The following is a 26491-nucleotide window of genomic DNA, read 5'->3' as shown; positions in this document are numbered from 1 at the left end:
AATAAACAAAAATAAAGCAAGAAAGATAGAATAAATTACTATACTGAAACTTCAGCTTCATCGTGGTATAAACGTAGTTTCCCAAAATAAACGCGTGTGTTTAAAATAAGAAAAACTGCAAATATTTTTGCATCAGCTTAATACTTTAGATACTACGGTAAATTTTCAGATTTCAGGTTAACACCCGCACAATTTTCACCCCGCAAAAATCAGATTTTTTGCGTGGAATCAAGTACCCTGACCTCCTAATATGCTGCAAATCTGAAAATTTACCAAAATGTATACACACCCAAGTTTAGTCTCTCCAATTACTTCTACGAACGGTATATATATATATGTATATGTATGTGTGTGTGTGTGTGTAGTATATTTTATTCCGTTCGTAGTGATCAAAATATTGGGTTATCGTTGCACTCCACTACACAAAATACGAGATTAAAGACGACATAAGAGTAAAGCACATACTAACAACACCGACAAATAACAATTACAGCATCAATAACAACTTGACAATTACAGACAATTAACAAAATAAGAAGAAAAAAAACTTTAAAATAACTTTAAAATGATTTAAATAAATAACGGCGCGGTTGTTTAGTTAGTGTTGTAGGAAGACACCAGGGGGCGCCGCGTGTCCCATGCGAAGAGCAACAATAAAGAGGAGGCGGAGGAAGAGGAGGGTGTGGAGTGACGGTTGAAATGTATATTGCTAGCTTTGTTGCTACTCCTTCTTACTAGTCAGTGCGTGTTTAATTCATACAACCATCACATTAACATCTTCTCATCCGATCGGATATAAATACAGAAATTGCTGGCCGAACAAGAGACGGAATCATTTATTTAACAAAGAAAACTTGCGGTAAAACTGGTGAGGTTTACCAAAAGAAGGCAGCTTAGATTGTTATTTGTTATTTTGTTTTGTTCAATTCCACCCCTAAAAATATTTGCGAAAAATTTATAAACAATCAAACATGAGCGAAGCTGGAACATCGTCATCGCCTGATGTTGAAGATGAAAACAGGAATAGGTGTGTATAGATTTATATATAAATGTTTTACTGTTTGGATGTTGATATTGTTGTCATGCATGTCCAATATCGAGATTGCATATTTACCACTTCGCTGGAAGAATGTTATGTATTTCTCTGCGAGCAAAACAAAGACGAAAATCAATTTTAGTTCTATTATGTTATCACGTTATATGTATGTTTGTATGTACTGTATCAGCTAAATATATATATGTACTCTTTGTTTTTGTGTAAAGTTAGATATAAAAACAGATGAACATTAAATTGGGAAATTACTCGGTGCCTTTTTAGTTGAGTACCGTGTTCATTAATTTTTTATAAAGGAAAGGTCGACTGTGACTGCGAAGTTTCGGTTGTCTAACTAACACTTAGCAGACAATCTGCCGACGGTTAATAAACCGGGACTTCGAAGTTATTGTCAACGTTTACCTTGTAAAAATCAACTGTTACGTATGTGCAGGTGTAAATGTATGCATGCATATGTGTTTATGTGTGTGTGTATGTGTATAATATATATCCATATGTAAATATACGTACACACACACACACACAGCATATGTATAATATACTTGTTTCATTATATGAGGTACATATGTATGTATATCTCTATACATATATGTCTATAATGTATGGGCATGCATTTATTTGTATATATGTTTGTATTACTACTTAAGTCTTTCACTCCCTATAAAACATACGCTAAGGATAACTTGTTCTCACCTCTGGGCTGTCTTTTCTTCTGCCTAATTGGATCCCCGCTCTTTCAGCTCTGTCTCAAGATCCCATTCCTAGTTATTTCCTTCCGCTTCCCTTGTTGGTTAATTTTGGGATTTTCTACTGGTGGTCAGAACGGGAGTCGGTCCTGTAGCTTCCTTTCAGATTATGCTACACCTCATTTCTCTTAGGAAAGGCCTTCCTCTCCTATTTTTTTTTTTTGTGGTTTTTAATTGTCATCAATGTTTCGTTAACTACCTCTATTTCTAGATGGGGGTGTTGGCCCTATGCAATCCCATTTTTATCTCTAAGAAGAAGTGGTCCATATTAGTCTAGCCTCTATCCTTTGTCCTTTCAGCATGCGTGGTCCTACCTGGAGCTTGCATTCCGCCAGTATGTAGCTCTCAGTAGCATTAACGTACACAAGCCAGCACACTGCAATAAGGACTGGACATTGCGGTGTGTTTGTGAGTGTGGGTGCATACACGCATGTCTGTATGTATGTATGGAAGATCATCTTCCATGCTGCCATAGGTTGGTGAGCTTATCCAACGAATCAAAGGACCGCTATGCTCCAATGCCTGGTTTCAGCAGCTGGATGGCCTTCCAGATGCCAGCCACTTTACATAGCTTACAGGGTGCTTTTTGCTTGGCACCTGCGCAAGTGAGGCTGGTTGTTTTGCAAGACGAAGAGAGTAAAGTTTTCCCTATAGCTGAAAGAGAATAGGAAAAAGAGGCTGCAATAATTCTAGGCACGGTGATGAGATAAGATAATGTAATGTGAGAGGAATAGATTTATAGTTGTGAGAGGGTAGTTGTGGAGAGTAACAGAGTAGACACGTTTGAGGGAGGGAGTATTGCAGGGAACAGAGGAAGGATGGAGTTGTAAGGTGATGAGGTGAGTTGTGGAGAGAAGGATCCAGAGTTATTCTATGTTATAAGGGTGGAAGATGTGAGGAACAGCTGCACAAGAAAGAGAGACAGAGATGACAGTGAAGTCACGTCCTGAAAGTGACCTGCAGGGATGGGCCAGAGTGGGGTTTTGAAGTGGCAAACAAGCTGTGGGGAGTTGCCAATAGGAGAAAATGAGGTAGACACTCAGCTTATCACTACTATCTTTATCTTTTTCTAGCTCCACCTTGATCACCCCACCCACCCTTTCTTCTAAAATATGAGTAGTAATGTCACTCCTCCACAGCAGGAAACCTCTTCTTCTCTGGCCCCTTCTTTCATACTTTAACCCTTCATCTCCTTGCATAAAGCCACCTCCCTTGGGGTTCATGGTCTTGCTAGTTGCATTGTGATTTCACTGGTGCTGGTGGCATGAAAAGAAGCACCCAGTACATGGTGTAAAGAGACTGGTATTAGAAATGGTATCCAGCTGTAGAAACTATTGAAGTACGATGCAATCTTGAGATTTTGTCAAACCATTCAAATGATGACAGCATGGAACAGGGACATGAAATGGTGGTTTTAGCTTTTATTTGTTTGTCATTAGACTGTGGCCATGCTGGGGCACTGCCTTGATGGATTTTAGAATGAATTGACCCCAGTACAAACTTTTTAAGCCTGATACTTATTCTATCAGTTTCTTTCACATATAAAGAAAATTTAAACACTATATATTTTAACTCAGAAGACACCTGGCAAAGCCCAAAAAATATGAATAAAAAATTTGGCAGTTAATGGATTAATGACTATAACATTTACAGAACAAATGGCTCAACATACGTAGCATAGAGTCAAATGTTTATTTAGAAAAAAAAAAAAGATGAATTGATTGTGTTATTGAATTTTTACCATTTCATAAAACTCTTTGGTGAATGTAAATGTGTGAGGTGTAAGTGTGTGGTCCAACTCAGGCCAGTAAGGAGCTTAGATGTTGAAATGATGTATGGCCAACAAGTGGTAAAATTCTATTGTAAAGGAAGACTCATCATTAGGTATAAGGATAAGTTGAAACAATCATTAAAATCCTTACAGCTAAATTTGGAGAAGTTATTTCCTAGATCAATTTCAGTGATATAAAATGTGTTATGATGCAATTTAACAACTTTAGTTGAAGAAACAGAAAATTAAGAGAATTGGCCGTCAACAGCCATATTTGTTCAATCCTAAACAAAATCAAAACCATCATTGTCCCCATTGTGACTTAATAGTCATACAGGGGCCCAAATTATGTTCATGCATCCATTGCAAATAGATTCAGGTTTTTTTATTTTTAATCCCTTTTTTTAAAAATCCTTTTCTTCAAACACTCCTATGTCAAAATCGACCAGAGTCACCATTATATGTGTTTGTGTGTGTTGGTGTTGTGTGTATTTATCATTGAGTGTGTGTGTGTGTATGTAATTTAATCACTGAAATTGAATATTCATTAAGCTTTTTCAGAATTAAACATGTTTGAATGATTAAGTGTTTTTTTCCCCTCATAACAACTTCAAATTAATGGAATTTAGCTTGTAGAATAATTTGGCTTTGTTCCTTGCTCTCTCTCTCTCTCTCTCTACCCCATGTTACCCTTTATACAGGGTGCTGCCAAAAAAAACAAAAGAACAAACAAACACCTCCCACATTTTAGAAGTTGACAAACATGAAATATAAGGAGGCTATTTTGCTGCACCTTGTCCACATCTTTCTCCATAACAGTCTACTGGTGTTGTTAGTCTCTTGATTTTGAGTAAGTTCAACATCTTGCTTGTGATAATCACCCTCATACTAACACACAAGAAGACAAAAATAAAATACTAGTTAAGCACAAGCATAGCTGTGTGGTTAGGAAGCTTGCTTCCCAGCCACATGGTTTCGGGTTCAGACCCATTGCATGGCACCTTGGGCAAGTGTGTTCTGTTATAGCCTTGGGCTGACTGAAATCTTGTCATTTTGTAGGCAGAAGTTCCTGTCATGTGTGTACATGTGTGTGTAAGTGCTTGTGCCTTCTAACAGAGAAAGAAAGGAAAAAAAATAAAAAGGCCTGTTTTCAGAATGTATGCTTAGATCTTTGCTGATGTTTAGAGCAATTTGAATCCATTTAAGTTACTTGGCAGAAACCTATGCTATTCAGGTTCAAATATAACATTTGTGTTGACCTGTCAAACCAAGTGAGACCATAGTTGTGGCCGATGCCAGTGTCAGGTTAATGGCACCTGTACCAGTGATACATAAAAAGCACCCACTACACTCTTGGAGTGGTTGGCATTAGGAAGGGCGTCCAGCTGTAAAAACTTTGCGAAATCAGACTGGAACCTGGTGCAGCCCCCCTAGCTTACCAGTTTTCAGTCAAACTTTCCAACCCATGCCAGCATGGAAAGTAGATGTTAAACGATGATGATGTGATACTTTATTTTTAGAATTACACAGTTACATTTTTGGATAGATGTGAGAAGACTGATCTGGCTGGTTTGAACATAAAACAGGTAGAATATTTGGGTTGGATGTGACCAGTTTAAATGCTGGCGGGTTAACTCAGGAAAGCTGTAAATTTACCAAGATACCACTAAAGATTCATTAGATACATCTTAGTTTACAAATGACATGCAACTAAACAGCTAACAATGCTTATCCATTTAAGATAAACATTGAAACTGTTTATAAAATAGCTGTAGTTAAAAATAACAAATCATGCTGATAAATAAACCAAAGAGATTTCTTTCTTTTGTAGACACTTCACAGACTTTAAATCCAATCTTTGATTCCCGGAAATAGTCTGATCTGTTTAGTATCTTCGTTTGACCTGTCATTAATTCATCATTTCAGAATCTATTGTTGCAAATCTTCTCAAACAATCATCCTATCCTTATCTGATTTTTCCATCTTGTAACAAAAATGGCCATTCACATTTTCATAAGAATAATTGCCTGTTCTAAGTAGATTTATCCCTATCGATACTAACCCAGCTGAAACCACCTCTAGCTCTGTAGTACAAATGTTTTGTTTCCATAAGTTTTGAATTAAAATCTTCCACCAAACCTTAGTCGCAATTTATGTTCCTAACACTAGCTGAATGAAGTTATTTTACTAAATTCTTTGTTATATTTAAAATTAATTGAAAGAAACACAGAGCATCTCAAAATAAATACAGTAACGAAAGGGTTAACCCTTTCATTACCGTATTTATTTAAACTGGTTAAACTAACAATATTTTCTTAATTCTTGTTCTCAGCATGTAACTTATTCCTGCCAATTATTGCTGTTTCATAGACTACTTTGCATTGTACATAGGTGAAGATGTAGCCATGTAGTTAAGAAATTTGCTTCCTTGTCATGTAGTTTTGAGTTCAGTCCTACTGCGCAGCATCTTGGGCAAATTTCTTTTACTATAGTCCTGCGCCAAGCATGACCTTGTGAGTTGATTAGGTAGACAGAAACTGAAAGAATCTTGTCTTACACACACACATACACCATATATATGTATGTCTGTCTTGATATCAGTTGGCAGTTGTAATTCAGTTTCACTGTCACTATCCTGTAAGAAATATCATTCATTTCTAATCTTCTATGAAAACATGTCTGGTGAAGGGGAAATATTACCTTGCTTGGAAATGAGAGACGGTTAGCAACAGGAAAGGCATTCTGGTCATAGAAAATCTGCCTCAATAAACTCCATCTGACACATGCAAGCATGAGTGGACCTTAAAAAGATGGTATTAATTGGTTGGTTGTACATGAACTTAGCTGTTGTTGTTATTTAACCCCAGGTCAACCCTGATTGAGAATACCTATGATCAAAGGTATTAAAGTTGTGACTAACCTGATCATTTTCATACCACCAACTGAAATGGACTATGTTGTTCAGTATGTCTTATTTTAAAAATTGTAAGAAGGTGGTTTGAAAGGTTTCTAGCTGGTCTATCTTTGTAAACCACTTGTATTAGGAAGTCTTTATAAGGAATTGTTGCGAAACATGTATGAAACTGTAGAATGATTCATTTAGAAGGCAAATAACAGCACAGCTGGTTTAGAGAAAGATTACAAGATTTCATGAAATCTAGATTCCCACATTTACTCTTGATTTCAGGAAGAGGAACATTATGTGGCCTCACCACCACCACCACCTTTAGAGTATATGTGTGTATATGTGTGTGTGTGTAAGATAAAGGATTAACCCTTTAGCTTTCAGATTACTTTGTCAAATATATGGTTTATTTATTCCTATTGTTTTGAATTAATCAAACATTACTGTGTAGCTTTGAGATTTTCATAATCTTATTGCTTATTTTTAGGACATTGTAGGGCAGGTGTGAGAGGCTTGATCTAGCTGGTTTGAATAGAAAACAGGTAGAATATTTGGCCTGGATCCGGCTGATCTGAATTTTAGTGAGCATTGGAGTGATATCAGATTTATCAGTTCTAGGTGGGGGAGGGGGAATCTGAAAGGGTTCTCAGTAGTGTTGGTAGAGGGGCTCCGAAAGGGGTCTCAGAAAATAGCATAGGTAGGGTGGGCTCTGAAAAGAGTCTCAGGAAGTAGCGTATGTAGAGGGGCTCCAAAAATGGTCTCAGGGCGTCGTATAGGTAGAGGGGCTCCAAAAGGGGTCTCAGGGAGTAGCGTAGGTAGGGGAGCTCCAAAAGGGATCTCAGGGAGTAGCGTAGGTGGTGGGGGGCTATGAAAGGGGTCTTAGGGAGTAGCGTCCCTGCCTTCCTGAGCTAGTTTTCCACCACATTTCTTAAAAATCGTGGTAGAGGCTTTGGTCTCGGGACCACTGATGTCCAGAAACATGATAGGCGAAAGTCCGCAAAGTAGAAACAGTACTGTATATTTTTTGACTGTTGTTTTTATAATTTGTATGTATTTATTTTATTATAAATGCAAAACAACACCACAGAGGAATTGAAGTAAGCTTAAATAATAAATTGCCATAGGTGAACTGCGATATGGTGAGTGATTACTTTGTATATATATGTGTGTGTGTATATATATACATATACATTTATATGTTGTGGGGTCCTGTCCCAATGTTAGTAAACATTATTTAATCAAAAAGCAGGAGAAGCCATGACCTTTGTAGTGGGCCTTGTTGCACATGTTGATAGGGGAAAGAGGGTGCTCTTCACTTTTGTAACAGGTCTTCTCGGACAGGTTGATACAACAGATGAGGGTGAGGTGACCTTTACTGAGTAGGAAGTAGCAGCATGTTAGCAGGGGAGATGTTTAAAATGCCCCAAGGGACTTCTTGAAGGTTAATTAGTCCTTAGCCTTGATTTTTATGGCTAAGTTGAGAATCAGTCTCAGAACAAAGAAGGAATGTGTATCTATTGAAGCAGTGGTTCTCAAATCAACAAATACCAAGTCCTCCCTTCAAACATTAATGAAAGGTTTGCCCTTCACCCTTGTCTTCACTTTATTAATGTGGAAAGTAAATAGTTTCCCTCTCTTTATCTTACACTCTAACTCATTCTCCCTTCCCTCCCAACTGGGGAATTCATGTATCTGCTGCAAGATTCCTATCTCTGTTCCTCTATACCTTTAATCTCTCAACTGGCACGAAGCCTTCCCCCATACTACCCCTCAATCCCATTTGAGGGAGTCTTTGCCCTTTTATTTTCCTTTTGCAAGGTATTTAGTAACCCAGTCAATGCTGGTGCTGCATAAAAAGCATCCAGTACACTTTGTAAAGTGGTTGGCATCAGGAAGGGCATCCAGCTGTAGAAACGATGCCAAAACAGACAATGGAGCCTGGTATGGCTCTCAGCCTCACCAGCTCCTGTCAAACTTTCCAACCCATGCCAACATGGAAAACAGGTGTTAAGTCATAAAGATGATGATCTGTATGAGTGCTCTTTCTTGACTGTGATGTTTGGACAAGTTTAAAACATCAAACCCTGTTAATTTTAGCAACTCTTTTGTTTCAGTATTTCTGATGAAATAATTATCTTAGTTTCATTTAATTTTGAAATTATTGAAGGATTTATTGAAATAACTTTGTCATTTTTAAGCTGGTGTTTAGAACATAAATCATGAAATTTTGATGGAAGGTTTTATTTTGATCCCTTTAACCCTTTTTGATACCAACCCAGCTGGCTCTGTAGTACAAATGTCTTGTTTACAAAAGTTCTGAATTAAAATCTTCCACCAAACCCTAGTCATAATTTATGTTCCTAACACTAGCTTAATAATAACAAAGTTATTTTCTTAACTTTATTATATTTAAAATTAATTGAAGGAAACACACAACATCTTCAACAGAAATATGGTATCAAAAGGGTTAAAACAGGAAGTTTGTATCATAGAACTTGGGGTAGTCTCAGGTGAGTTAATGATGTTAATTTCTCTGTCCTCACTTCTCCCTCTCCTCCTCACACATAGGAAACACTGTATTAAAGTCCAGTGCTTCACTAGTACATTATTTTATCAATTCCAGAAAGATGAAAGTCATAGTTGACCACATTTACCTACATAGCTCAGTAGGTGGAACATCAGGTATTTATGGTCAGGCTTGTATATAGATAAACAATATCTTGTATAAAGCCATTGTGCTGTTAAAATGTCTCATAATCACACAGGGGAGTTTTAATAGTCAATGATTATCTCTGGTTTCATTGCTTGAAATGTGACATAGTTTATTGGATACAGTGTCATTCCGTACAAGTACCTACTCCCATGGGATTTGGGGCCTGTTCACATCATCTAAATAAACAGAGGTGTGTATAGTGAAGTGTTATTGACTAAATGTATGTAACAAAGCTCTTGGTAAGGGTTTGAATTAAAGAGCTTCGTACTCATTCATTCCGGAATCTGCAATAAAGTGGTGATGGTCATGGTGATTGATAGTTTTGATAAGTCTATGGTGCTAATAAGTCTATCATGGTCCAAATTCTCAGAAATATTTCATTTGCTACTTGCCATTACCTAGGTGATCTAACTAGTAATGTGAGCCAATGAAGGAGCCTCTGTTCTCTTGCTAGATATAGCAGTCCATACTTATCTTGAAGCAGACATTTCTTAAATGCATTGTCTGAGAAAAAGTTGGGATAGTCATGGTTGCAGCACTTTTGATTCCAGGCCTGCTGGATCAGAGTCAACCTAGTGCTGAACAACAATTTGAGCTGAAAGTGATTGTACTGGGCGCGAAATGCTTAAAGAGCTGTTAGCAACAAACGGTTTCTTTCTCTCTCTCTCTCTCTCTCTCTCTCTCTCTGCAGAACATAGACTGTGTGAACCATGTGTATAGAATGTAATGCTGTATGGTAGTGAGGCATGCAGCATTGAATGAGGGAAAATCTGTCTAGGCTAGAGAGAAGAGTTGTGTGTGTGAATCACTGGGCATGTAACATTAGCCAATATGGAAGATTGAACAGAAATGAGTTTAGAGAATAGTTTTGATGAAAAATATTGGTCAATATATATACTACAAGAAGGAAAGGCAGAATTGTTAACATACTTTGTTGCATTTCATCCACTGAGTTCAAATTCCATCGAGGGTGACTTTGTCTTTTATCCTTTCAAGGTCAATAAATAAATATCGATCGAGCACTGGGGTCGATGTAATTGACTTACCCCTCCCCCAAAATTGCTGGCCTTGTGCCAAAATTTGAGACCGGTATATATGGAAGAGACTTGGATGATGAATGCTGGGTGAAAACTTTGCTGTGTTCACGGCAGAGTAAGACATGGAAAGTAGAACCTCAAAAATGAGATTGAGGATTAGATGAGTGTCCACATAGTGTACAGCAGACAAGTCCACTCTGTAAAACAAAAAAAAAAACTTGCACTCTGTCAGTTATGATGACAAGGGATTCAGTTGGACTGATCAATGGAACAACCTACTTGTGGAATTAATGTGCAAGTGGCTGAGCTCTCCACAGACAGATGTACCTTTGATGTAGTTCCCAGGTAGATTCAGCATGACACAAAATATGACAAGGTTGGCCCCTTTGAATTACAGGTACAACATATTTTTGCCAGCTGAGTGGACTGGAGCAACATGAAATAAAACATCTTGCTCAAGGATACAAAGTGCTGCCAGGAATTGATATTGTGATCTTATGATAATGAGTTGGATATCCTAACCACTAAGTCACATGCCTTCACTCCAAGCTGTAACAGCATTGAGAAGACCTCATAGTCATCATCGTTTTAATGTCCACTTTTCCATGCTTGCATGGGTCAGATGGAATTTGTTGAGGCAGATTTTCTTTGCTAGATGCCCTTACTGTTGCTAACCCTTACTTTCTCCAAGCAAGGTAATATTTCCCCATGGCCAGACATGTTTTTATGGAAGATTGGAACTGAAGGACATTTCTTACAACTATCACGTGATATCAAAGTATGGAGACAATAAGACACACACACACACACATAGGGTGGCTCAAAAGTAGGTTTACAGTTATTCAACTATCTCTTTCGCCACATTCATATGTTAACAGTTTAGATCTTAATTATAAAAAAAATATGAAACGATTATTCTATGCTAATTTAGTTAATTGTAAGATGGAAATTTAAATGTAATAAAATGTTTTAAAAGAAATTTAAAGTGCTTACATGATAACTGTAACCCTACTTTTAGGCCATCCTTTATATATAATGTGTGTGTGATTATACATATATATATTATATAAGATTGCTATTGAGAGCTATTGGTAACATGTAACCCAGTACAACTTGTCACATGGTCAGGTTGTCAGCGACAAAATTGGTAACCATACTAAGCTTGCTTGTTAAAGAGGGTAATTTATTGGACACCCTGTGGGATGAAAAACAGAACCCATCAAAGGGCAGAGGAACTTGAGAGGGTGAACAGCCAGCCAATAATGTGAGTATATGTATTCGAGGCAGGTATGCGCCAGGACATAGAAATACTCAGTTGGTATCTGAGAGTGCAGTAAGCCCACTGAGAATGAGGACTCCTGGTCTTTTTCAAGGCATCCCTCATCATTTTTAAAGTCCACTTTTCCATGCTTGCATGGTCAGATGGAATTGTTGAGGCAGATTTTCTTTGCTAGATGCCCTTACTGTTGCTAACCCTTACTTTCTCCAAGCAAGGTAATATTTCCCCATGGCCAGACATGTTTTTATGGAAGATTGGAACTGAAGGACATTTCTTACAACTATCACGTGATATCAAAGTATGGAGACAATAAGACACACACACACACACACATAGGGTGGCTCAAAAGTAGGTTTACAGTTATTCAACTATCTCTTTCACGACATTCATATGTTAACAGTTTAGATCTTAATTATAAAAAAAATATGAAACGATTATTCTATGCTAATTTAGTTAATTGTAAGATGGAAATTTAAATGTAATAAAATGTTTTAAAAGAAATTTAAGTGCTTACATGATAACTGTAACCCTACTTTTAGGCCATCCTTTATATATAATGTGTGTGTGATTATACATATATATATTATATAAGATTGCTATTGAGAGCTATTGGTAACATGTAACCCAGTACAACTTGTCACATGGTCAGGTTGTCAGCGACAAAATTGGTAACCATACTAAGCTTGCTTGTTAAAGAGGGTAATTTATTGGACACCCTGTGGGATGAAAAACAGAACCCATCAAAGGGCAGAGGAACTTGAGAGGGTGAACAGCCAGCCAATAATGTGAGTATATGTATTCGAGGCAGGTATGCGCCAGGACATAGAAATACTCAGGTTGGTATCTGAGAGTGCAGTAAGCCCACTGAGAATGAGGACTCCTGGTCTTTTTCAAGGCATCCCTCATCATTTTTAAAGTCCACTTTTCCATGCTTGCATGGGTCAGATGGAATTTGTTGAGGCAGATTTTCTTTGCCAGATGCCCTTAGTGTTGCTAACCCTTACTTTCTCCAAGCAAGGTAATATTTCCTCATGGCTAACTTATATATATAAACCTGCTACTCTACTGAGTGGGATATTTCTTACTTTGCTTGTCTCTAGGTTTCTTGGTATTGATGGCAAGGGTCATTGTGGTGTTGGGCAAGCCACACTCAGCTGCAAACCCTTGCATGGAGCATTATTGACACATCTGTTAGTGATGATCATGCTCATCTAATTAGTAGACAGCCATCCCTCAATCTTGGTCATTCCTCTCTCTCTCTCTCTCTCTCTCTCTCTCTGGGTAACCATGTATTTCATATGCAGCATGACACCTGTTTCTGTCTCTCTGTCATGCTCTAACCTCATCTGGAACAAGATCATCACCTCCAATGCCACATCCCACCTCAAAGGGTCTTTGTCTTGCAAGTTGCTTAGTGACTCTGCCAGTGCTGGTGCCATGTAAAATGCATCCAGTCCACACTGTTAAGTGGTTGGTTTTAGGAAGGGCATCTAGCTGTAAAAACCAAGCCAAAAGATCAAAGAATGGTGCAGTTTTCTGCCAGCTCCTATCAATATATATATATCATCATCATCATCATCATTTAACGTCCACTTTCCATGCTAGCATATATATGTATATGTGTGTGTGTGTGTTTGTCCCCACACCATTGCTTGACAACTGATGTTAGTGTATTTATGTATCCGTAATTTAGCAGTTTGGTTAAAAAGCCCAATAGAATAAGTACTGGGCTTAAGCAGAATAAGTTCTAGGGTTGATTTATTGAGCTAAAGGCGGTGCCCCAGCATGGCCACAGTCAAATGATTGAAACAAATAAAAGAAAAAAGAATATATCTACTATATACTTGTGAAAAGGGCGGACATTGTCTCACAATCACTTGTGCAGGCAAAAGTGTTAGTAAATGTGGTTGGATTGAATTGAAAATTTGCACACCTATATTAAAAGTGCTGGGGAGTTTGCATGGCAACTTTGAGTTTGCTCAATTGAAAGGTGTGGCCTCTAGGGCAGAATTCCTCATCTTTAAAATGTGGCCTGAGTAGACTTGAATGAAATTGGGTTAGTTAGTTAGTTAATTTGGCTCAAAAGCAAATAGCAAGGCCATGTAGGGGGACATGGAGTTAAGTACAGGGTGGTGTTCATGTGAAGAGTTCAGGTCACTTGAGGTCAAGGGAGGCTTTGAACAAAGCGGTCGTCGGCATCTTCACCATCTCGTCTGGCAGCTTGTTCCACGGATCCGCAACCCGGACGGAGAAAGCTCCTCTCCTTCGATTGAGATGAAATCGTCGCAGGTAGAGCTTTTCGGAATGACCCCGCAGCCGACGTACTGGAGCAGGAGTGAAGAACAGCTCTTCCGAGAGGTTACACTTTCCGCTTATGATGTTGTGGGCGAGAATGAGATCACCACGGCGGCGGCGTTTTTCAAGAGAATAAAGGTCGAGCGTCCTCAGCCTTTCTTCATAGGACAAATTTTTGAGACCATGAACCATGCGGGTAGCCAGCTTCTGGACTCTTTCGAGATGCTGTATGTCTTTGAGGAGATAAGGAGAGGAGGCTTGAATCCCGTACTCCAATATGGGTCTCACCAGCGTGACATAGAGTGGTAGGAATATGGCTGCTGTGAGCATTCCGAATGACCGTTGAATCAAGAACAGAATTCCGCGTGCTTTGTTGGCAGCATGGACGCACTGGGCTGAAGGCGAAAAGGAGGAATCCACCAAGATACCCAGGTCCTTTACCTGATCGGTCCTCTCCAGCAGCAGACGACCCGGCTCGAAATCAAGTTGAGTTGCAGGAGGAGAGCCAACAGGCAGATGACAGCACTTTGACACGTTCAGACACAGGTCCCATTCGTTAGACCACTTCCAAATTTGGTGGAGGCATCGACGAAGATCCTCTATAATACTAGTTATAATACTAGTATTACTAGTATTACTAGTATTACTAGTATTACTAGTAATACTAGTATTACTAGTATTACTAGTATTACTAGTATTACTAGTAATACTAGTATTACTAGTAATACTAGTATTACTAGTAATACTAGTATTATAGTATTATAATACTAGTATTATACTAGTATTATAGTATTATAATACTAGTATTATAGTATTATAATACTAGTATTATACTAGTATTATAGTATTATAACTAGGGTTATAATACTAGTATATATATATATATTGCCGTGATCACCGTGACCAACCAGGCTATCAGATGTTGCTACACATCGCTGGTCACAATGCGCTTCGCATTGTTTTAGCCTTCAAATGACGCCACCCCACTGGCTAAGCAAGCAGACCAACAGAAGAAAGAGTGAGAGAAAGTTGCGGCGAAAGAGTACAGCAGGGATCGCCACCATCCCCTGCCGGAGCCTTGTGGAGCTTTAGGTGTTTTTGCTCAATAAACACTCATAATGCCCGGTCTGGGAATCGAAACCGCAATCCTACAACCGCAAGTCCACTGCATTAACCACCGGGCCATTGCGCCTCCACATATGTATATATATATATATGTTCCATCTACTGAACTCACTTGCAAGGCTTTGGTTAGTCTGGGGCTATATTTCAAGAAAGAAGCCCAAGGTACCACGCTGTGGGATTGAACCTGAAACCATGTGGTTAAGAAGCAAACTTCTGACTTCACAACCTTGAGGCCTTGAGATGAGAATGATGTACTTTGGGATCTGCTATCTGATCATTACCATTTAACTCTACTCATATTAAAGTTCTGCATCACTGGTGGCAAGTCATTGGGGATACCTGTGGGCAGTCCCTGACATGCTAGAAATGGAAGCCAGATTTCCTGTAAATCAGCACAGCCTATTGTCTTAGAAAAAGACAGTGTAGTCATGGTCGGAACACCTTTGATCAGAAGTCTGCTGGATCAGAGCTGACCTGGGGCTAAACAACAACTGCTGTTGCTACTCTTGCTTCTGTTACTACTGCTACCATCACCATTACTAACATCAATTCCAGTGCTGCTGCTGCTACTACTACTACTACTACTACTACTATTACTACTACTACTACTACCCTCACCCCCACACCACTATTTCTAGATTTCTGGTAGATATCTTTAGAAATGCCTCAAATAGCTGTATAGGTCACTGATGTTTAACCCTGGGTCAACCCTAACTGAGCAGATATTTGATCAAAGGCATTCCAGTTGTAACTGTCCTGTTGTATGGGTAGTATTTAGGACTATATTTTTTTCTAATGTGTTCTTTCCTCTTCTTTAAATTTCTCTAAGAGGAATTTCGCTGCTATTTCTAACAGATTCAGCAACCACGTTGAGGTCAGCTTGTTTGCATATATTGAAGATTCAAGGCCAGAAGTGCATTGTGCAGATATCAAAAGACAACTTCTTTCTTTCTTTTTTTCTTTCTTTCTTCTTTCTTTCTTTCTTTCTACGCACACACACATAAATACACATACACACACACACACACATATATATATATATATATATACATACATGTGTGTGTGTGTGTGTGTGTAGATATACACACTCATGTATATATATATAAACAGTGTGAAAATATATTTACAAGCACATACCTTGATAATAGGTATAGTTATTTAACCACGCACCTGCACACACCCTCCCCCTCACGTTCCTTTCATGCTTTCAGTCATTCATATCTTTACACCCCACTCTCTCACTCTCACTTTCTCTGTTTGTTTATGCAGGCAAACGTGTATGATTTGGCATACATACCAGTAGTTATTGCAAATATTTTCTAGGCATACATATCTCCCTCATGCACCAAATGTCAACTTCTAAAGAGAATTAGTGAAGTAAAATTAAGTAGCAACAATGAATGGCAGTGCACCAGTATGGCCACAGCTCATGAGCTGAAACTAAATCAAATCAAATCAAATCATACACACTCACTGCTTTATAGAAACGTTTTCAACTATACACTTTACATTCTCAGAATCAATGACAATAGTTGACCATATTCTCTCTCTTTTTCTCTTTCATATATATGTATACATATATACATATATATATCATCATCATCATCGTTTAACGTCCGTTCTCCATGCTAGCATGGGTTGGACGGTTCGACCGGGGATCTGGGAAGCCAGAAGGCTGCACCAGGCTCCAGTCTTATCAATGTTTCTACAGCTTGATGCCCTTCCTAACGCCAACCACTCCGTGAGTGTAGTGGGTGCTTTTTACGTGCCACCTGCACAGGTGCCAGGCAAGGCTGGCAACGGCCACGGTCGGATTGGTGTATTTTATGTGCCACCGGCACGGAAGCCAGTCGAGGCGGTGCTGGCATCGGCCACGAGTCGGATAGTGCTTTTTACGTACCACCAGACCAGGGATCCTGGCTAGTTCAATTCGATTTCGATTTCGCTTGCCCCAACATGTCTTCGCAAGCAAAGGGGGTTGGCATGGGTGCCTGTCGTACGGTCGGATTGGTGTATTTTACGTGCCACCGGCACGGAAGCCAGTGGAGGCGGCGCTGGCATCGGCCACGAGTCGGATAGTGCTTTTTACGTACCACCAGACCAGGGATCCTGGCTGGTTCAATTCGATTTCGATATATATATATACATATATATATATATATATGTGTGTGTGTGTGTTTGTGTATGTGTGTGTGTGTGTGTGTGTTTATGCGTGTGTGTGTGTGTGTGTTTATGCATGTTTATGTGTGTGTATGTGTGTATGTGTTTATATATGTGTGTGTGTGTATTTATGTGGGTGTGTGCATGTGTTTTTACATATATGGGTGTGTGTGTGTGTATTTATATATATATATGGGCATGTATGAGTGTGTGTTTATGTATATATGGGCATATGCATGTGTGTGTTTATATATATATGTGTATTTATGTGTGTGTTTTTCTCCTCATATTTCAGTGTGCATTTAGTAATTTATTTCAATGTATGAATTGACTACTACTACTACTCTAAAAGCTAAATTTATTATCTCTTGTCATGTAAACCTATGTAAAGATTTCTCTCCCTACATAACAAAGCCTATTTATTGTTAGTTCTGTACATATATATATATATATATATATATATATATATTAGCCCTTTGTGGGTAGTAAAGAAATAGGTATTAGGTGGTCCAGGGTTATAGTAGAAGATACTTGCCCAATGTGTCATGCATTGAGACTGAATCTGACACCATGTGGTTCCAAAGCAAGCATCTTAACCACACAACCATGCCTGCGACTATACACAGTTGTAGTGTTACTTTCCTCCCATATATATATATATATATATATATATATATATATGCATGTTTGTGTGTGCACACATAGTTCTCTCTCCCTATACCTACCACCATCTACCTATTTATCCATCTTTCTGCCTTGCTTTCATATATATACATGTGTGTGTTTATATATATATATATATAATATATATATATATATATGTGTGGTGTGTGTGTGTGTGTGTGTGTGTGTGTGTGTGTGTGTGTGTGTGTGTGGTGTGTGTGTTGTGTGTGTGTGTGGTGTGTGTGTGTGTGTGTATTTTAGAGTGAGAGAGAGAGAGTACAATTGTCACAACAACCATCAATCCACTACTACCTATTTTTCAGTTTTAGATCGAACAAGAAAAAAATCAAAAAAAGAAAAAAGAAAGAAAAATCACTCTGAGTTACATTAAGTAATTCTTCCATAGATGAAGTGAAGTCAATAAAAGTCAAGTGACAAAAGACAACACTTAACTTACACAAATCTAAGTGATTACAACAATATTGACCTTCTTTTCTTGCTGTCTAAAAAATATCACCTCATCCAGGTTTGTCTGCCTTATACCTTTTATTTATTATTGAGGAAGACACTACATGGTTGCTTGCTTTGCTAGAAGTAGCAGCTGAATCTTCCTCATATCCCATCTTGTCACCTTCAATCTATAGGGGTCAATAAATAAAAATTCAGTTGCTACAGTGTTTTTCTTGAGATAGCATTTCTTATGTAATTGTTGTGTTAAAAGCACAATAAATATAAGAGAGAGAGATGGAAATCCACTCCAATAGCTACCACTGAGAACACTCAATGCATTTCAGACCTTTTGGGCCTTTTCAGTGGCATGTACTCACAGCCAGACATGTGTTCAGAAAGGAATTTGTTGCTTCTGAGGTACGAAAAAGGAAATAAAACCTTCACTGATGTTGCAAATATCTGTTTGGCTGAGCAGAAATCCAGTATATGCAATGGAAGCAATATTAAATTAAAATAACCATTTATGTCCATTAAAAAAGGACAAAATGCATCTGGCACCCGTGCTGGCTCCTGTTGGCAGGAATTTTCATCTCTCTTTGGTATTTATTCTGTTTTCGTCAGAGCAAGCCCATAAAAGATGCTATCTCTGGACAAACACTGCAGTAACTGGCTTATAAACAGTGTGTATATATTAAGTACGATGCACAGATGGCTGTAGATAAATATGTTTGGTTTTCATGACCCTGAATGGCAGAACCTATGATCTTTTAAAGAGCATTATACATTGGTAGGAGAGAGATAGAGGAAAGTATTCTTAATCTCAAAAACTAGAGATCTGGCTTTTAGTAGAATAGTGTCTGCTAAAGGTACCCAAGGCACAAGGAATTGTGTTAAATCAGGCAACTTGTTAAGTTTTCCACCCAGATACTCAGAATATTTTATCTTTTACTTATTTCCCTTCTTATTTTTTTCAAGTCTGGTGTCTATTCTTTGATATGTTTTGCCAAAAGTCCATGGTTTTCATAGGCTCTCTGGGGCTTGTGAGATCAACATGGCTGAAGTTTTTCTTGAGCTCCAGTCGGGTGACAATCTGGCATTGGAAAACGATTGATAATTATGGTTAGCACAGTCGCTGCTTGGATAATAGATACAACATGGATGTTGACATATGAGTTGGGCAGGTTTGGTTCGGCTGAGATGAACTGGCTCTGGTGAACATAGGTCACTGTAGAAGCAACAGAAAGAGTAAAGAGAGGAGACAACTAGAAAAAAATGGGGTGACTTTGAATCAAAGTAACTGGAAGGCTCTCTGTGTGGCTGAGGGTATGTCTGAGAGGGCCATTATGAACAGTAGTGGTCCCAAAACAGTGCCTTGCGGAGCACCACTCACTATTTGCGTGTCATTGGAGGTGGCCCCATTGGCTACTACCACCTGACTTCTATCTTTCAGAAAGTCATGAAACCATTCTCCCAATTTTCCAACTATGCCAAGATCACACAGTTTTTGACATATATATATGTTTATATGTATATATATATGTTTATACTGGAGTAAGCACATAAATGTGAAACAAGGTGGATAAAAGAGTACTCAAATACCAGAGGTAGAGTAATATGCTTTATTTAAAAGCAGCAGAAATATAACAAAAGCTGTTACTCAGAGTTTCAAGTTCCCGTTCGTTGGACAGTTTTGTTAGAATAGAACAGAAATAACAATATGATCAAAACTAGATAAAGGATACACTTTTAAAAATGGATTTGTTTCATTGGTCCTTTCAAATAACAGTCTTAAGCATACGATAAACAAAATAAATGAATTCAATATAAATTATAAATTATAAAAATCGAGTAAAAACCTTAAATCGAAGAGTGGATTCAAAATACATATTGTCATTAATTATGTATGAAATATAATTCGATTAATACAATTAATACATTAAAAATTAATATATTTCACAACAGTATATATGCATACTAAACCATATATATATATATGTCTGTGCTGGTGGCACATAAAAAGTACCCTTCTACACTCTCGGAGTGTTTGGCGTTAGGAAGGGCATCCAGCTGTAGAAACTCTGCCAGATCAAGATTGGAGCTTGGTGCAGCCATCTGGTTCTCCAGCCCTCAGTCAAAATCGTCCAACCCATGCTAGCATGGAAAGCGAACTTTAAACAATGATGATGATATATATATGTTTATATATACAAGATAAGAAAATGGAGAAATACATCTAAATCAAATATCAATTACCAGATAATACTCAATCACATACTTTATTAAACCACCACATAAGAGACTGTAGGGTTAAATATAAAAAGCAGAACAAATCAGTGTACATAAAGGAATGTACATAAAAAAGTGTACATAAAAGAGTAATGTTGTACAATAAGTAGAATATATATAAAAAAGAGAATATAAATATAAGTAAATATAAATATAAGTATAGATTACATCTTACAGCTGTTTCGGCCATGTAGATAAGTATGTCTCATTTTACCAATATTAGCCCTTATGGTTGGTCAATATATAGATATAAATGAGACATTTACAAAAATATCATAAGGCCTCTTCGGAGATTATGTAATATAAATCAGTCTACATATATACCCACATGGGTGTGGGTGTGTGTGTGTGTATGTGTGTTTATATATATATATATATATAGATGCAAAAACGATACCGGAGTGTCGCGTGCATGGAGTTCAACCTATTACATTCAAATGTATCTTTCAAATGCCTTTACTTTGGCGCATTGAGACCCTAAAAAACCAGCCTGCAGCTAATAATTAGCAGCAGTCAATTTATCGGTTAGAGAACATATTTATTTATATAAAATTAATTAAGGGTAGAAATTGATATTTATCAATTAGAACCAGTGGTCTAGCATATTAAAAAAGAATCCGAAGATTAAAATATTTATATATATATATATATATATATATATATATATATATATATATATATAAAGCTGAAGTTGTCTGTGTATGGCAGGTTTGGCAGCCTTCAACTAACACTATCTCCTCTGAGACCCTGCGGCGCAAGTTGACCAAAATTGAGAGTATGATAGAAGAAGGATTGCTCTTCCTTCCGTAGAAGAAAAAAATTCAAATTGGACCATGTTAAGACCAAAAATTATTAACATCAAAAAGGTGCTTTTTTTCTATGAAAATACCTATTTTTTACAATTTTTTGACAACTGTATTGCCATTTTTCGGTGTATTTCAACCAGGAAAATATTCATGTAAAGAGAATAACAAGCTACATAATGCAAAATTTTTACTTTTCAAAAATTCTAATTCTAAAGGGTCGAAACAAACCCGAGCAACACCGGGAGATACTGCTAGTATACATATATATATATGTTTATATATATACATATATATATATATATATATAAACATATATATATATACATATATGTATAAGATATAAGCATACATAAGAGTCTCTAGTTTCAATACTTAGTTAGGTCGATGTACTCCCAATCTTCAGGTCTGGATTTTACACATTTATTACTCTATCTGCATCCTATATAACTCTATGATAATTGAAATTATTTGACGAAAAATTTTACTTTACAAATTAATGAATAAAATAAAAATAATGAATAAACCTTAAAAATTTAATAAACAAAAATTTAAGGAATATGTTTTCGTGGCCGTCTGCCAGCCTCGTCTGGCACCTGTGTCGGTGGCACATAAAAAAGACACCATCCGAGCATGGCCGTACGCCAGCCTCGTCTGACACCTGTGTCGGTGGCACATAAAACCACCCACTACACTCTTGGAGTGGTTGGCGTCAGGAAGGGCATCCAGCTGTAGAAACACTGCCAGATCTGACTGGCCTGGTGCAGCCTTCGGGCTCCCCAGACCCCAGTTGAACCGTCCAACCCATGCTAGCATGGAAAGCGGACGTTAAACGATGATGATGATGATGATTATATATATATATAACTTATAAACAAGGGCTAAAGAAAATTATTTCTATGCCAATAGCTGATAACAGACTTTTAAATTGTCAATTTCCACATATGTGTATATATATATTCTGTTGGCCAGCTTTCCACGATTTCAGCTCTACGTGTTTTCTGTGGCGAGTAAATAATATGTGGTAATTGACGATTTAAAAGTCTGTTATCAGCATATTGGCATAGAAATAATTTTCTTTAGCCCTTGTTTATAAGTTGTTTATAATTCTAACCATAAAGGTATTTTAATATGCTGCTACATTTTCTGATGAAATTTTTTTCTGTAAAAAAGCTTCATCCTATATTAGTAGTATACATATATATATATATATATAATATATATATATATATATATATTCTTTTTCTTGTTTCACTCATTTGACTGCAGCCATGATGGAGCACTGCCTTTAGTCAAGCAAATCGACCCCAGGACTTATTCTTTGTAAGCCTAGTTCTTATTCTATCTGTCTCTTTTGCTGAACTGTTAAGTTACGGGTACGTAAATGTACCAGCATCTGTTTTCAAGCGATGTTGGGGGACAAACATATACACACACATACATATATATATGTACATACATATATATGATGGGTTTCTTTCAGTTTCTGTCTACCAAATCCACTCACAAGGCTTTGGTTGGCCCAAGGCTATAGTAGAAGACACTTGCCCAAGGTGGCACACGGTAGGACTGAACCCGGAACCATGTGGTTGGGAAGCAAGCCACTTACCACACAGCCACTCCTGCGCCTATATATTTATATGTGTTTATATATATGAGCGTGATTGTTACCAACATCGCCTTACTGGCACCTGTGCTGGTGGCATGTGTAAAACGATTCGAGCAAGGTCGTTGCCAGTACCGCCTGACTGGCTCCCATGCCGGTGGCACATAAAAAGCACCTACTACACTCTCGGAGTGGTTGGCATTAGGAAGGGCATCCAGCTGTAGAAACTCTGCCAAATCAAGATTGGAGCCTGGTGCAGCCATCTGGTTCGCCAGCTCTCTGTCAAAATCGTCCAACCCATGCTAGTATGGAAAGCGGACGTTAAACACTGATGATGATGATATATATGAGTGTGTTTATATATATATAATATATATATATATATATATATATATATATGCACACACACACACATGCACAGGCATGGCTTTGTAGTAAGTAGCTTGCTTCCCAACCTCATGTTTCTGGGTTCAGTCCCTCTACATGGCACCTTGGGCAAGTGTCTTCTACTATAGCCTTATGTCGACCAAAGCCTTGTGAGTAGATTTGGTAGACGGAAAGTGAAAGAAGCCTTTCGTATATGTATTTATGTGTATGTATCTTTGTGTCTGTGTTTGTCCCCTCAACATTACTTGACAACCGATGCTGGTGTGTGTACGTTCCTGTAATGTAGCGGTTTGGCGAAAGAGACCAATAGAATAATTACTAGGCTTACAAAGAATAAATCTTGGGGTTGATTCGCTTGACTAAAGGCAGTGCTCCAACATGGCTGCAGTCAAACAACTGAAACAGATAAAAGTATAAAAGAGAATATATATATATATATATATATATAATATATATATATATACACACACACACACACACACAGATATGTATATATGTATGTAATATATGTTATATATAATTACCTTCAATCATTAACTGAAGTATTCTCAATATAGTTGAGTATCAAATTTATTTCTTCAAGGAAAAGGTTGACAGTGGCTTCAAAGTTTCCTAGCAATAAATATATGTTTGTGTGCATGTGAGAATGTGTGTGAGTGTCTTGTAAATTGATTGGATAAATTATCTATATAACTGTCACCAGGAATTAGTTGTCATGACTGCAGCATTCAGCATTTCTTCCAAGTGTCATCTTCTTGAGGGAGAATTGTTTCTGAATCACTTTTTCACTGTCCACTATGTGATATCTGCTGTTACACATTTAGCTGTGTGATATGTGTGATATGAATATGGGAAGAATGAGATGATTAGGAACAGCTGTTTGGCTGCTGTTATTTATACAGATATACTCGCATCACATAACAATACGGCACAATTATTTCACCTCAATGGGCCCTGCTCTCTTTAACATTACACCAAAACACATTAAAGTAGAAACAGATCCCATAAAGTTCAAGAAGTCTTTGGACAAATTCTTTCAAAAAATCCGACATAAACCTCCTACACCCGGATATGTCTCCATAAACAATAACTCTCTCCCCGAGTAGGCCATGTTGTTTGATTCTTGATTTGAATGACTTTGCTAGGTGGTGCTATTAAGTTAGCCATGGCCTGGGCCAATACTGGCTGAAATCTATCAAAGTATCAATATATATATATATATATACAAGCAAAATGCCCGCTGTCCAATGGACGGTGCTGAAATATATCTGTTGAATAAAAAGCAATCAGTATTTTCTTTTCATTAAAAAATAATTAAGCATGCCTTTATTTCAATAACATTTTTGGTTTTGTTAAACGAAGTTAAGGCAAAAAAAAACTTCTTGAAAAACCAAATAGTCTTTCCTTCCTTCATGCCAAGTTTGATGAAAATATCTCTTTTGCATCTTACTTTTTTGGTCTCTTAAATATACTGCATTTTGTGGCATTATTTCAAACCAGCTGGCTTTTTTTGCGCAAACTGCACATGCATTTTTCTCGCATACGTGTAGTATCAACGCAACAGCTGATGTACTTGCATGTACAAATGCATGTTCCCACAGCTTTATCAATCGCATTCTCACCTGGAATAGATTTTTGTAATTTTTTTAAGACTTATACACATCCTGATACCGTTGGCATCTACATATCGAATTTGAGCGCAATTGGATGGAGGATGCCCGAGATCCTAGAAGACACACACACACACAGACAGACAGAACGGATTTTATATAAAATATATATGTGTGTGTATAAAATCTGTCAAGCCAAGTTAAATTGTAGTTGGGGCTGTATCACATAACTGGCAGATATAAAACACCTTTTGAGTGTTGGACCTCATAGATGCAAAGTGGCCAATGCTGGTGGCATGTGAAAAGCTACTTTTGAGTGTTGGGCCTCATGGAGGTAATGACGAATGACCGAGACCTTGGCATTATGTTGTGCTCCAGAAGAAGACCCATCAAGTGAAGTAAAATTGCAGTCATGGCAGATACTGGTGTCATGAAAATGGCACCCGTGCCAGTGGCATGTAACAGCACTTATTACACTCTCACATTGGTTCGTGTTAGGAAGAGTATCCAACCATAGAAACCATACTAAATCAGACTGGAGTCTGGTCCAACCTATGCCAGCATGGAAAGCAGACTCTAAATGATGATAATGATGATGATGATATTATGGCAGACCCAGAGATCTAACTCTTGCTTACCAGCTTAGATATTATGTTTAACACTTCATCAACACTTCATATTCGTTCACTCTTTCATTGTCACATAGGAACATTTGCAGCAGCTCTGACGATTTTAGCTCGTTTTGTTCATGGATACAGAACAGACTATATTTTTTTATAATTTTGTGATTGTCTCATAATGGTTTCCCTTTTATTAATATGTGTGTGTGTGTGTATGTGTGTGTGTGTGTGTGTGTGTGTGTGTGTGTACAAGTATATGTCAACATATTTTTGCTTCTATGTGTGTATGTGTGAATGTATTATAATATATATATATGCATGTGTGTATACATATGCATACACACATATATATAATCTAGGACAATTATCAGCTGATGTTTAATGCTGTTTTGCTGTGTATTCCCGTAATAAACGTTGTAGAAAACTCTTGTAAACAGTCCAAGATATACAGCACTGGGAGACTATTCAAATACTGTAAATTCTTGAGTTAGGTACAATAATTTACTTAATTCCACTTTGCCAAACTACCAACTTCTTCATCTGGTGGATCTCGCTTTTCAAAGAGAGAGAGAGTAAGAGAGATGTGTTATATATTTCCCATCTGTTGTCAAATTAGATATAATGCAATGATGTTAGTAAAACTTGATAAAATCTCAGATAGGTTGTAGCCAGATTGGCCAAGGCCATGTCTGACTTACAGCACCTGATCTGTTATTGTTTGTTTTTGCTATGGCTCAGAGAGGGTGGGGTAGTATTTATGACCTGATACAGGGTCTTCCAGACTGTTAGCAGTGGGTGAGGAGTGGGGAAATGATTAACTCTTTTGTAAGCATATTTTTGTTGAGAAACACTGCTTCCTTTGTTTCAATTAATTTTGAATATACACATAGGTGTGGGTGTGTGGCAAGACGTCTTGTTTTCCAACCACATAGTTCTGGGTTCCGTCCTACTGTGTGGCATCTTGGACAAGTGTCTTCTGCT

General features: G+C 37.6%; 1 protein-coding gene and 1 long non-coding RNA gene across 2 annotated transcripts in view; one reads left to right on the top strand and one right to left on the bottom strand.

The window, feature by feature from the left end:
* Positions 1-555: 555 nt before the first annotated feature.
* Positions 556-2198, bottom strand: LOC118768408. Its single transcript, XR_005004225.1, has 2 exons — positions 1748-2198; positions 556-1144 (listed from the first exon to the last, which is right to left on the bottom strand). It is a non-coding gene; the product is annotated as an uncharacterized LOC118768408 (long non-coding RNA).
* LOC115228168 (ankyrin-1) overlaps positions 632-26491 on the top strand; it is a 72282-nt gene continuing 46422 nt past the window's right edge. The window contains exon 1 of the mRNA XM_029798815.2: positions 632-1027. Coding sequence (XP_029654675.1) covers positions 972-1027 — 56 coding nt within the window. The 5' untranslated portion in view covers positions 632-971. The remainder of the gene's footprint in view (positions 1028-26491) is intronic.

Source organism: Octopus sinensis, linkage group LG2 (assembly GCF_006345805.1).
Source record: "Octopus sinensis linkage group LG2, ASM634580v1, whole genome shotgun sequence".
Classification (NCBI taxonomy): Eukaryota; Metazoa; Mollusca; class Cephalopoda; order Octopoda; family Octopodidae; genus Octopus; species Octopus sinensis.
The sequence above is the reverse complement of the archived record's forward strand: the minus strand, read 5'-3'. Positions and strand labels throughout refer to the sequence as shown.